Source organism: Parasteatoda tepidariorum, chromosome 10 (genome assembly GCF_043381705.1).
Source record: "Parasteatoda tepidariorum isolate YZ-2023 chromosome 10, CAS_Ptep_4.0, whole genome shotgun sequence".
Taxonomy (NCBI): domain Eukaryota; kingdom Metazoa; phylum Arthropoda; class Arachnida; order Araneae; family Theridiidae; genus Parasteatoda; species Parasteatoda tepidariorum.
The window spans coordinates 3,041,428-3,055,739 of NC_092213.1; the positions used below are offsets into that span (position 1 = coordinate 3,041,428).

Consider the following 14,312-nt stretch of genomic DNA (forward strand, 5'->3'; position numbering starts at 1 on the left):
AGTAGTATATATATATATATATATATATATATATATTTGTTTAATAATTTATATGCATATATGTATTTACTAATCTTTCCATATAAATTCACATAAATTATTAAATAATATTACACTTAATTTATTGTTATTATTAATTTATGTGTATTTATTATGCAGAGTTCTCCCTAGGAATAAAAAAGGCAACATGCTTCTTCACAGAAAAGGGCACTTTTGAGTTTTGAAAGGGGACTTACTTAACACCGTAAAAAATTATCAAATGTCTAATATTATATAACTATTTCCGTGTTTTTTTCTTATTTATTCATGTACACTTTTCTTCTATCTTTTATTATTCCTCATAATTTTGTATTTACCTTCCTAAGCATTATTAATTTTTTCCCCTTCAGCTTTCATTCAATACGTATGGGATCCTCTTTCTCAAAAAGAAACTTTCCGCATTGTTCGTTTAATTAGGGACTTGATGGAAAATTATCCAACTATAAACGGTAAAAGCAAGCAACTTCAGGTATTATTTAATTTATTACAATTGAGCAATGTTTAGTTAATAGAGCAATGTCTTTTCTTTGCAATTCATTGCAATTTGTTTGGTATAAAGATTTAAATCTTTATTGAAATACTGTAGTATATTGTTTTATGTTACTTGTTAGATAAAAATGAGGCCCCTAAATTTTTTTGCCAATTTCCTACGCTAATTTATGTATTTTTCTCATATTATTTTAATCTAACAATGATCCGTGATTCACCTCCTCTGGCTGTTTATAACACACTAAACTTCAAATCTAGGAGTATTAGCTTGTCTGGGAATTAAGGGTGATTAATGCACAATGCTAACATCATCATCATCACCACCATGTCATTGGTCTAGAAATTGCTTAGTTTTAACTTACTTAGTTTTAACTTACTTAGTTTTAATTGCTTAGTTTTCTTAGTTTAATGGTCAAAAGTTTCATATTTGTATCTTGCAATTTAAAGCAGAATTTTTTTTCAAATGTAGAAAAAATACTGTCCAGTTTGAAGAGATAGAAAATAACTTTTCAAGGCAAAAAGGAATGTCCGGTTACGGTAGTGTCCGGTTGCAAGAATATCCTTAATTTATTCAAACGGAAATATTTAGAGATTTTGTTCCAAAGATTATGATATTCTGACAATAGGAAATTTTTGGAGTTTTCTTAATTCGTATTTATCTAAGAATTATTAACCTTTAACTTCAGGAAATAATCTTTTAATTGGCATCGTGACTATTTATGGCTCTTTGTGAGAGAACGATTTCTACGTCTTAAAATTAATAAGAGAAATCTATTTTAAGCTTATGATTTAATATAGAAAGACTCATACGAGGAATTTTTCTTCAAATGAGATCATAAATTATATATATATACAGTACAAAACCAGTTATCCGGAAATTGGAAAACCAAAAAACCTGAACGAAATTCGATAAATTTTCCCGCCATTTAAAAAAAAAAACATTTTTTTTTTCCTCATAAGATTTTACCTTCTTTTTTGAAAGATGTTTACCTTACCATCATTTTGGAAATAATCATTAGTGTATTACTTCATCGTTTTTTCTTCTTTTTAAGATTATTTCCAAATATTTGTTTTTTTTTTTTAGTTGGGTTTAACAATAAAAAAAACGGCTTTTTGTAGCAATTCAGAAAACCGGAAAAATCAGTTATCCGGAATAGCGATGGTCCCGATCGTTCCGGATAATCGGTACCCTACTGTACACACACATATATATATATGTTGGTGTTTTTTAAGCTGGATTTTGGTTAATTATATTTTTATAATTTTAATGTTGTAGGTACGTATTGAACATAATTTTTAATTACAATAGATTGTGAGTTGTCTATGGGAGAAACAATAATTTTCACTCAGCAGTGATGCTTAATCTGAAACTGTACAAGTGTGGAAACTAAATATATTTTTAGAATTCAATAAATAGAATTTCTAAAGTCCTAGAAATATCTTTAAAGTCCATTTTAATATAATCATGGAAGCATTTAGGATGTTTCTAAAAATTAATGTCTTAATAATTAATGTCTCTTCTAATTAATGTCTTAATAACATACTATACAATAATGGCTTAACTTTACTTTAACCAGAATATTTCTTACACATACATTTTCTGAAAATTCCAATTTTAAATTTGAGTCAGATTTTCTTATTTTTGTTGAGTATCTATGGTCAAATTTCAATTTAGGAAAAAAAGTTAGTCTTCAAAGAAAAAAAAAAGTTTTTTGTAATATAAATAACCTAGTATACTCTAAGTAATGTTATAATATAATATAAATACATAATAAGCTTAAATATACAAGTTCAAAAGATAGGTGGCTATTATAGCACTGTAAGCAAATAACATCATCGGAACATATAGTGCTAAAACAATTGTCTACCTTTTGAATTTATTTATATATCTAACATTATTTCTACAGTATTTAAAAATTAAGTTTTTTCTATTTTTTCCCTTCTTAATTTTAAGCATCACTGTTTGTTTAAAGTTTAAATAATGAGAACCATATGTGTTATTTTGTTTTAAATGCATAAATTTATAAATTCATGTATTATTTTTAAAATAATTTAATTCACTTTTTCACTTTAAGAATTGCCTAAAAGCTGCCACTGTTCGTATTAATAAGGCTCTAGACGAAGATGTTTTTATTCCTCTGTACCCAAAAGAGTAAGTTTTTTATTTTTACATTCTAAATTATGCTTTTTTATATAATTTTGTAATATTATATATCAAGTACTCAGAATTTCTTTATAGTGTGACTTAATATTGTGATAATCTGTATTCCAATTTAATTATGTGATTTATGCAGGGATGAGATTTTTCCGCTTTTTAGCGGATTTCCGCTTTTTGCACTTTTATCTCTTGAATTTCAGCTTTTTTTTTTTTTTTTTTTAAATCAAAAATTCAGATTTTCTAAAAATTTCACTTTAAGTATTCCGCTTTTTTAGAAAATTCACAGATTTTCAAAGATTAACAGAAAATTCAAACTACATAGCTATCAATCCTTTCTCATTTTTATGTTAGCTATTTTCTCCCCTTTTACACGCAGCAGATATGATTTTCCGAATTTTTTGCCGATTTTCGTAGTTCAAACGACGCTGCTTCTGACAAGCCTGGAATCTGCTAATATCTCGATTCTTATTCACACGATTTCAATATCAAACATAGCTTTTCGTATTTATGTGTTGCGATTCTTATTTACGAGATTTAAAAATCCGATATTGTGATTCGTATTTACGCCTTTTTAAAAACCTATGTAGCGATTCGTATTCACGCAAGTTTAAAATTCAATGTCTTGATTTGCTCATGCGGTTTATAGTATCAAACATTGAATTTCGTATTTATACGTGATTTTAAAATAAGGCATTGGGATTCGCATTCTAAATTATGTATCATAATTCTTATTTATGCAATCTAAAAATTACGCATCATGATTCGTATTTACGCGATCTAAAAATTGTGAATCGTTTTTTGTATTTACGCGTTTTAAAAATTCTATATCCCAGTTTGTATTTTCTCATTTTCAAAATCGTATATCTAGTTTCACATTCATGTGATTTCAAAATCCATAATTGTTATTCATATTCACGCAATTTTAAGATCAACTATCGCGATTCTTGTAAGAAGTAAATTTTTTTTAAATTAGTTACTATAAAGGTGACTGTTTTTCTAACGACGATTATTAGTATATGTAAGTGTTACAACATCAGAGAAACTGGAAGGGAATATATTCAAAACTTACATTCTGTGCTTGCAAAGAAGAAAAAATAGGATTTGTCACAAGATGTTTGAAGATGGACTAACGACTAAATATAGCAAACATAAAAGATATAGCAAACAAAAGCAATCACTTAAAAAGGGATTTAATTAAAAAAAAATTTGGGGGGAAAAAGAGTTAATTAACTAATCATCAAAATTTTATTTATAATTGCTGTTATTTATGCTATAAAATGCAAAATTCTTATCAAATAAAAAACAATTATCTAAACAGTTGCTGATTGTCATGTAATTTTTCAAACTAAAATAGCAATTTTTGTATGTTAAGGAGTTACTATATATTTCTACTTCACTGTTATTGATATGTTTCAGAGGGCTCTAGTTAGATTAGACTATAATATGAACATAATGATTCGGTCCATTGTTAAAGTTTTTTTTTCCAATATAATTTAAAAAGTAATATTACTGATATATTTGCTATAAATCACATAACAGTATTTATTAAAAGAAATGAAATATTAATGTATATTCTCAGTAGTTTTAATTTGCTAAACCAGGTAGTTTTTCAAGTAATAATTGTCTCTTATGTGAACTGAGGGAAAATATAATTTCCAGCTTTATTTTTTCAATTGGTTATTTTTATTTTCACTAAATGTTAAGTATCAATGTAATCATTTATATAATAATAGATAAGTACACAATTGTATGTCAACACATTAATTACCTTAAACTGTCTGGAATTTATTATTAAAGGGTTGCGCTTGCGTAAAATTTTTACTATCGTGGAAATTCAGCTTTTTTGCCTTTTGGCTAATCTCATCCCTGTTTATGGAGAATTGCAGTATTGTTTTAGAAAATTCTTCAGTTATACTGATCTCTTTGAAATGAGTTCATCTTGTAATATCATATTATATCATATTATTTCAACATATTACAATAATCAAAGCAAAATAACTTTTTATTTTATTTTTTATTTTCTAGATTGCTTGAAAATCGATCTTTGAAAGCTTTGGATTTTTTTCAACGTCAGTTTTGGTCTACAGTAAAAGTATGTTACAATTTATAGAGCTGATAGGTTTTTATTTTAAAATTTTGATTCAGTTATTTTTATATTGATTTATTGTTATTGAAGCCTATTTTATTGGCTTCAAAATTAAACTTTAATTAATTTATTTACAAAATAACCTTCAACTTTATTTAAAATCTTAGAGCAAAATTTCAGCTTAGATTTATTTCATTGTATTGTTGTACTCAAAATAAAAAGTAAACACCCTGAATAACTTACGATCTAATGATGAATTCTGCTTACCTGATTTAAAAGTGACACATTTTGAATCATATTTACGCAATCTACAAATCGTTCATGCAGATTCGTAATCAAGTGATTTAAAAATCATTTTCGTGATTTAATTTACATGCTTTTAAAGTCAGTATTGTGATTCCTACTCAAGCTAGTTTGAAATCAAAAATGCTATTCGTATTCACGCATTTCTAAAACACCAATTTCCGTATATATGCGCAATTTAAAAGTTACACATTGCAATTCGTAATCACTTAATCTAAAAATCATGCGTTGCGATTAGTATTTATGCAATTTTAAAATCTAATATAGCTATCTATATTTTCGCTTTTTTTAAAATCCAATTTGTAGTTTCGAGTTCTTAAAATCCACTACGTTGAATCATATTCATGTGATTTTAGAATCCAATATCACGATTATTTATTGTGACAATAATAATGAATTCTTTCTTAAATTAGTTATTATAAAGGTGTAATATTTTTAATTGATGGGTAATTTAATTGCAAATTTTAGTTTAAAAAATTATATTAAACATGTATAGTTTATAAATTGGTATCGTGATATCGAGTGTTTGCACATAAAATTTTCACAGTGTTTTTCTTTGTGTTACAATCACTCCTGCTATTACACATTTTGATGCTCCTTTAAAAATTTATTGTCTTTGTTATTCTATTTATTATTTTTCTTTCAGCTTTTACAAAACATATGCAGTTGGAATGGTATTATCAGTGAACAGCCTCTGCAGCAATTTTCTCTTTCTTCAGTTCTAAATCGTTATATTATAATGGGTCTGAGTACATCTACAATGCTGAAAGACACAATAGATAAATGCAAAGTGGTATGTTTATTCCTCTTTTATTTGTGTACAAACATCTGTTTGATAATTTGAAGTTGTTTAAATCACCAATTATCTAATTTAACTAAGTTATACCAATCAATTCTCTATAAATTATATTATTAGCATAATCATCCTTTTATTTATTTTCACTTTTTTGTCTTCGTAATCCTTTCCAAACTCTTACTCTTCCAATGAAAAAAAAAGAATCATTAATGTAGTCATAATAATCGTTTGAGCTGATGAAGAGATTACATCTTTTAATTTTGTTTTCTGGCTGTTATATATATATATATATAAGAGTAATTTTTTTAAAAATATATAATTTTAATAATTTTTTTCTTTTCTTTTCATTAATCTTTATTATTTTCCATCTTTTCTCTATATTTTTAGCTTATTTTATGAGTTTTATATACTTGCAGCTTATGCGCTGTAAATAAAACTTAGGAAAAATATTTTTTTGTCTTTATTGTGCTATATATATATACATACGCACATATAAATAAAACAGAGAATAAAAAAACAATATTGAATTTTCATTTGATTTCAAAAGTATTTAATTTATTCATTGTAATTATGTGTTTTATATTAACATCAATGCATTTTTAGATCGTTGAAGCCATCCCCAAAAGTTGGCTGGCTAATATCAAAGGAGATGCAACAATACCATTGTTAAAGCAATTTTCCACTTTTCTTGTAAAATATGTCGACTCTTACTACTCTCAGTCAATAAAGAAAGGAATAATAACTGAAGAAATAAAGTATGTATCTTTGTTTATACTTATTTGCATTTTATGCAATATTGTTTCAATATATCATTTTATCATTTAAGAAAACACAGATTTTTAACTATTTCAGTGACTAATTTTAGTTTTTACTAAAAAATTATTTTTTATATGCTTACTTGTTGATTCGATTGCCGTGTGTATTATATCTTTTATTTCCTGGTTCTATAATAAGAGGCCAGAGGCTTTTTAAGTTTATTTTACTTCAAGGGATTTTTTTCCCCATTCTTTGTTTTTCTGTTTTTTCTATTGTTTTGTACTGTTGTAGTTGTCTTTTAATTTGTGTCATTAGAATTAAAATTGACCTGCAGTGGCTCAGTGGTTCAATGGCTCAGCAATAACTACTTGCTAATTTAAAATAAGTTTTTTTTCCTCTATGCAGTAGATAAAGAATTGATTTTACTGAAGTTACATTTTCTTAAATAGTAGAGATTTCCCATGTGGAAAATAAAAAAAAGGAATTTTGCTGATATACGTTATAAAAATACTGATGATAATGTTTTTATTTTTTAGGGATAATATAAAAGAAGTTGTGCAAATGTTAATTTCACTTGAATCTATAGACAGTGCTGTAGCTGTTGTGAAAAAATATTCAATCAGTGGATTTAAAAATATTTGAATGTATATATTGTTTTTAATTATTTATAATGTTAAATAAAAAATTTTATATTGAATTTATGTCTGATTTTGTGTATATCTACATAGCATCTTATGTTTTTTCTGCTTAGACGCAAATTATTATTATTATTTTTTTAAAAAAATTTGCATCACAGAATTTTAAAACAATTGTGTTCATGGCAGATATCTTATTGTTCAATGGCACATCGAAAACATCCGATTTATTTTATGCAAATTATGAAACTTATTTTTACTCACACATTCACTTTGTAGTAGAAGGTACTTAAATTGAATTTCTTTTGAACTAAATAACATATTTTAACTTCTGAGAATTTTTTAATTGTTAAAAATGTCTATTTATCGGGAGTTAATGCTATTTATTGAAGTACTTTTATGCAAAACTTTGAAGGCATGTCTGGAATGGAAGTACTTATGTAAAATTAAAGCTTGGCCTTATACACTCTAAGTATTTAAATATGCTGTAAATAAAATGAAAAAAGTGCTAGTTTTAGGATTTTATGAGAATAAAATTAGGACTTAAAATAATTTTTTATAGGAACTTAAATAAGATTATTTTTATGCATATCATATTTTGTTTCAATTGCACTTGTGTTTTCATTCGTTACTCTAACCACTATAACTGAAAACGAAAAGAAAAAATAATGTCTAGATGTTTTATTTAGTCTTGCAATAATCTAAATTTTCTTATGTACATATTTAATTGCTTTATTTGAGGATAGAATAATGACTTTTATTTCTATATATGGTGTAGTAATAGTGGGCAAATACCTTTACCAATTAAATTCCTGGGACATAAATTTGCAAGTACATATACTGTTAAACCTTGAAGCATTTTGCAATAATAATGAAAGGATATATTGGTTTGTATTCGTAACGTCAGTCAGGAGGTTTTTCTCTATTAGCTATATGTCATTTCTTGTGTACCTTCCTATTAATTTGAAGTTTTTAAATAAATTAAACTAAATAATCCTCCATCGAAGAAATAGAGTTTAAAAAAAAATGTATTCTTTTATTCTTAATAAAACTTTTATAATTTTCGTTTCCTTTTTTATAAGCATAATAATGTTAGGCTATAGGAAAACGTCCAATATAATTTTTAAAAAAATATATAAACTATTTATCAATGATAAAAAATTTAAAAATAAAATCTATCAAAATGTAAGATCAGTGACTACGGCATCGCCTTTAGCTTGTTTTAGTCTGAATAATGTGGCAAATGTTTCTAGAAAAGAAGTGAATAGTAAATATGTGAGAACCATTGTCCTTTTTGTCATGACCAGTTGGGGAAAAAAGCTTCAACAGATGATAAAGGATAATCATTGCAATAACTAACGAACATAAGATGTAACCATTGAGTAGATTCTACCTCCTAATACTCGTGTATGTTGAAGACCTAATAAAATTTGTTTGAAATTTTTTTAGGTTACTATTCAATTTAATGTTGTATTCATTTTATGAACACACATTTGTTCTATCCATAAAATAAAGAAAAAAAAATCTTAACATTTTTCAAAATTCCTTAACAATGAAAAAAACATATTGCACAAAAAGTGATTTTTTTTAAGCATTTCAATGTTTCTTGGAAATATAGGTAAACTTCAGGAAGTTTTTTAATGATCCAGTACTCTCTCTCATTCAGGTTTTCTGGTTTGTGATTGCCCAGCAAATCGCCTGCCTTTCTATAATTTAGTTATAAACAAGTACAACTATTTATGGATTGCCCGTAAGTTTCCTCTAACTTGAAAGTTATAATATTTGAACTAAAAATTGGTAATTATGTTAACCTTTGTACAATGGACTCCTCTTCCCCATTATTCATAGTTTTTCAATTCTTTTTTTTAAAACCAATTACAGCCACTTGGTAAGTAAACTTTCCAGTTCTTTAATCTAAAAACATAAAAACTGGTAACACAATTATTTCATTCTTAATTTTATCTTGGAAATACAAAACATGTCTCACCACCGTGATATATTAGAAAAATAAAATTTTAATCTATCATCATAAATTCGGGATTTAAAAAAAAAAAAACTAATTAGTAGCTAATTTAAGAACATTTCTGTCTAATGGAAACATTAATGAATTACCGCTTTTTTTTTAAAAGCACTTTTCATATTTCAATTATAAATGACCAACATAACGGGTTAATAGTTGACATCTTTAATCTATTATAGTTAACGGTATTTATTATTCGAAAAAAAAACAACAGAACATTTTGTACAGAAACTACAAGGCATGTTTTTTAAGTAATTGCCATTCGAAAATAAAAATCAAACGGAAGAAAAATTTCAAGCAAATTCATTTTCAGATTCTACATACGTAAATTTTTTTTATGTGCCAAGTTTGTTTAAAGGCTTATAATGCCCTACAACTAGATTTAGGGCATTATAAGGGTTCTTAATAGGAACTGTGTGTGAACTCACCTGTTCCTACAAACAAGTGGTCTTTACATGTCATTGTCGTAGTGGTTGCCGCCGTAACGATGTTTGAAATATTGGAAAAGATGAAAATCGCTCAGCGTAAGGTCTGGGCTACAGGAGGGTCCAATAAAGCTCTGATCTGAGCTGATGGGAAGTCATTGTGATGGAGTAGCAAAATTCCATGGCAGTAGCTCCGTAAAGTTCACAAATCTGCCAATGATTGCAGCAGACAGGATTTTACCTTGTATGGGGCATGCGATTCAATAATCTTAAATATTTTTAAGACACAGAACTGACCGTACAGATGACCTACACAGTTGTTCCCAAGGAATGCCGGGACACGATGCAATCACTCATTGCGATGTTCATGCTACTTACTATTGATTGAACACAGCAAAATGGTCCTGGCTTAAAAAACACACCTCACATTACTGACTCCACTCAACAATTCCTTTAAAAAATAATGATTTTATGCCTTCATTTTTTTTCCCACTGCTATATGTGATATTTCTCAAAATATTCAGAAGGTTAGTTATTCATAAACATTCGGAAATGGAAATTATTGAAAAAAATTTTTGTGTAAACATAAGGAGAAAATTTTAAGGTTCATAATGGACCTCACTTCTCTGTGCAACGGTTAACTCCTAATCAGTTTACATAATGTCAATAATGCGGAGTTCTCCTTAAGTGTATGCGCTGTAAATAAAACTTAGNTGTACAATGGACTCCTCTTCCCCATTATTCATAGTTTTTCAATTCTTTTTTTTAAAACCAATTACAGCCACTTGGTAAGTAAACTTTCCAGTTCTTTAATCTAAAAACATAAAAACTGGTAACACAATTATTTCATTCTTAATTTTATCTTGGAAATACAAAACATGTCTCACCACCGTGATATATTAGAAAAATAAAATTTTAATCTATCATGATAAATTTGGGATTTAAAAAAAAAAAACTAATTAGTAGCTAATTTAAGAACATTTCTGTCTAATGGAAACATTAATGAATTACCACTCTTTTTCTAAAAGCACTTTTCATATTTCAATTATAAATGACTGACGTTAATAGTTGACATTTTTAATCTATTTTAGTAAATGGTATTTATTATTCAGAAAAATAACAACAGAACATTTTGTACAGAAACTATGAGGCTCGTTTTTTAAGTAATTGCCATTCGAAAATAAAAATCAAACGGAAGAAATTTTTCAAGAAGCAAATTCATTTTCAGATTCTACATACATATGTTTTTTTTTTGTGTGCCAAGTTTGTTTAAATGCCCTACAACTAGATTTAGGGCATTATAAACGTTCTTAATAGGAACTTCCCACCTGTTCCTATAACCAAGGGGTCATTTCATGTCATTGTGGTTGCCACCGTAATGATGTTTGAAATATCGGAAAAGATGAAAATCGCTCGGCGTAAGGTCTGGGCTACAAGGGTCCAAAACTTATTAGCCAAGCGAGTTCAATAAAGCTCTGATCTGAGCTGATGGGGAGTCATTGTTATGGAGTTGCAAAATTCCCTGCCAGCATAGCAGTAACTCCGTAAAGTTCACAAATCTGCAATGTTTGCAGCAGACCAGATTTTTACCGACAAAAAACACATCACTGATTTTACCTTGTACGAGGCATGCGATTCAATAATCTTAAAGACACAGAACTGACCGTACAGGTTACCTACACAGTTGTTTCCAAGGAATGCCGGGGCACGACGCAATGACTCGTTGCGATGTTCACACTACTTACTATTGTACACAGCAGAATGATCCTTGCTTAAAAAACACACCTCGTATTACGGACTCCACTCAGCAATTCCTTTAAAAAATGATTTTATTCCTTCATTTTCATTGTTTTTTTCACTGCTATATTTGATATTTCCCAAAATATTTAGAAGGTTAGTTATTAATAAACATTCGGAAATGGAAATTATTGAAATTTTTTTTGTGTGCAATTATAAGAAAAAATTTTAAGGTCCATAATGGTCCTCACTTCTCTGAGCAACGGTTAACTCCTAATCAGTTTACATAATGTCAATAATGCAGAGTTCTCCCGAAGCGTTTTTTAAAAGGCGTCCGCCCTGCTTGCCCTTAGATCCCGATAAATGTGCCCTCTTTGTAAAAATAAGCCACCATCCCTTAAAAACACTGCTCTTTTATTCATATTCCATTTTGTAAAAAAAAAAAAATTCTGTTTTACTAATAATTACATACTGGTGAAATAAGCTGTGTTTATAGGGTAATTTTTGGTTACTATTACAAATATTTACTTTATTAGGAATATTCTCAATTGGTTAAATTTTTATAAGTAATTTTTTTTTTGTGAGAAAGATATTAAGAAATTTTTAAATAATTTTAAAACCATTTTTTTTTAAATAAATATTTTTTTTTCTAAAAAAAAGCACATTTAATAGAAAAAAGATTTGAAATAATTTAACAATTAATAATTTTTTGTTAGTTTACTTTTATAAAAAAATATGCACAAAGATTGTCGTTTAGCATTTCTTTAATTATTTTTATGAACTACAAAGTTTTCTTTTATTTTGAAAATGTGAGAGAGCTACTTTTTGAAATATACACATTAGATAGCACAAGTAGAAAATTTAAAAATTGCTGATAATAAAATTTAGTTATTATACAATATTGCACATTTTGATAAATTTTACGGTGTTAAACCAGTGCCTTTTAAAAGAGTCTTGACTTTGTTTCTTCCTAGGGAGAACGCTGGATAATGTTTATATTTACTTAAAAATATTGTAATTCTATTGAATTGTTTTGAATTAAATATTGATCTTTTACAACATTTTTATCATATATTAGAAAAATATTATATAAAATTTTCATAAAAACAAGCGCAGTTCATTATTGACTCTACTTTGCTCTTCATAGTAATAGAAAAGTTCTTGTTGTGTTAAAAGAATGTAGTAGTCTGAAGATCATATGGGTAACATAACAAAAAAAAAAATAGCTTTAATATAGTCAAATAACATTTACAATATTAATAAGTTGTAAACTTTACATTGATTTTAATTTTGCCATTAAATCTTCTATATTTTGTTCATTCACATCAACACAGTTACTATCATCGTCTTCAATGACAGGTTTTTTATAAGCGACTTTTATGCCTTCAGCCACAAAATTTTGTTCTTCAGTGTCTCCACCACAACCCGTTTCCGAAACTAAAGAAATACCCCACTCGTTATCTTCGTGTACTACTTCTTTATCCTTGACTTCTTCGACAACTGTGACTTCTTTCTCTTGCGCCTGATACTCTTTTTGATGTGATCGACACAGTGAGTCATCACAGCCAGGATTAGGCTTGAGGGTCATGGTCGGAAAGAAATCTTCGAGAGCATTATAACCTAAATAATTTGACACTTTCCCGAATTTCAATAAATATTTCAGAACATTTTGAACTAAAAATCCAGCGACAACACCCATAGTAGTTGGCAAACTCGCAGCACAAACGCCATCTCTTTTCAGGGTTTTTTCATCGATGCTCGATGCAACAATCAAGGGTGGTGCACAGGCAAAACAAGCCGTTTCGCCTGGAATTATAAACTGAATATGACCGGACACAGCATTTTCACTCACTCCCGATTCGAACCAGGATAAATTTAGCTCATTACAAGCAGTGTTTATAGCCATTCTAGCTTCAAAATTATCTACGCAACTTAGTACTAGATCAACTTTCTTATCTTTGCCACCTGTATTGAGCACGTCCAAAAAGTGCTGAAAATTATCGACAGTCGTAATGTTATAATTATGAGTCTCGAATTGAACATCTGGATTAATGAAAGATAATGTTTTTGCGGCAGCCTCAACTTTGCTTAGTCCGGCTTGGTGAGGTTGAAAAAATAACCTATTCATATTCGCCAATTCTACTTTATCATAATCAAAGAGTATTAATTTACCAATTCCGCATCTGGTAAGCATTTCAGCTGTCACACTACCTACTCCTCCAACTCCAACAACTGCTACAGTGAAATTCCGTATAGTTTCATAGTTGTCGACGATTCCCATACGTTTCAAAGCCATCAATCTACTGTATGGATTGGAATCAACAACTTCTGAACTAATTTGATCAATTTTTTCTCTACCTTTAAAGTCATTCTTTTTCCTTTCAAGTTCTAATTCGGTTTCGAGTTTTGCTATACGTAACTTAAGCTTTTCTTCGACAGATGACATTTTGCAGAATAATAATTTACTCGTTTAAATGCGATACAAGAAGTGAAAGTAAACAACTGTCTGCTAGTGCAACGTCAAAAATTTTGAATAAGACGGTTACAATTACTCATTATTTCTGAATTGAATCTGATATTGAATGACTCGTTGGTTTTCAGCAAATAGATATTCATAAATATTTTCTTTTTTCAGCTAAATTGAAAGGAATAACTTTTAATCTATTCGACACCAGTAAATGAAAAAATTAATTGCTGCACTCTCCATATATTTTTTAATCGTAATCAAATAATTTAATGATTATTTATAGGATTTACATCAAGTGTTTATCATGCGCAAAAAAGGCGTTACTAATGTGACGTTTTACTTGTTTATTGGTTCTTCTTGAAAATTAACAGAAAAAACGTCCAGTAGTAAAACGTTGAGTA

The 14,312-nt window shown here is 28.0% G+C and overlaps 2 protein-coding genes across 4 annotated transcripts in view; one reads left to right on the top strand and one right to left on the bottom strand.

Annotated features, from left to right (window-relative positions):
• LOC107436958 (PAX3- and PAX7-binding protein 1) overlaps positions 1-7,324 on the top strand; it is a 55,873-nt gene extending 48,549 nt beyond the window's left edge. For all 3 annotated transcript variants that reach the window (XM_043041306.2, XM_043041305.2, XM_071187197.1), the window contains 6 exons: positions 390-508; positions 2,604-2,680; positions 4,712-4,778; positions 5,722-5,868; positions 6,475-6,626; positions 7,164-7,324. In XM_043041306.2, the coding sequence (XP_042897240.1) occupies positions 390-508; positions 2,604-2,680; positions 4,712-4,778; positions 5,722-5,868; positions 6,475-6,626; positions 7,164-7,269 (668 nt within the window). In that variant the 3' untranslated portion in view covers positions 7,270-7,324. The remainder of the gene's footprint in view (positions 1-389; positions 509-2,603; positions 2,681-4,711; positions 4,779-5,721; positions 5,869-6,474; positions 6,627-7,163) is intronic.
• A 5,333-nt stretch (positions 7,325-12,657) lies between these two features.
• Positions 12,658-14,197, bottom strand: LOC107436965 (Ubiquitin-like activating enzyme 5). Its single transcript, XM_016048808.4, has one exon. It carries the CDS (start codon positions 13,888-13,890, stop codon positions 12,718-12,720), a length of 1,173 nt encoding a protein of 390 aa, XP_015904294.2. The 5' UTR covers positions 13,891-14,197; the 3' UTR covers positions 12,658-12,717.
• Positions 14,198-14,312: the final 115 nt, after the last annotated feature.

Excerpts from the sequence above, each read along its gene's own strand:
- LOC107436965 (XM_016048808.4), bottom strand. The coding sequence starts at position 13,890 with ATGTCATCTGTCGAAGAAAAGCTTAAGTTACGTATAGCAAAACTCGAA.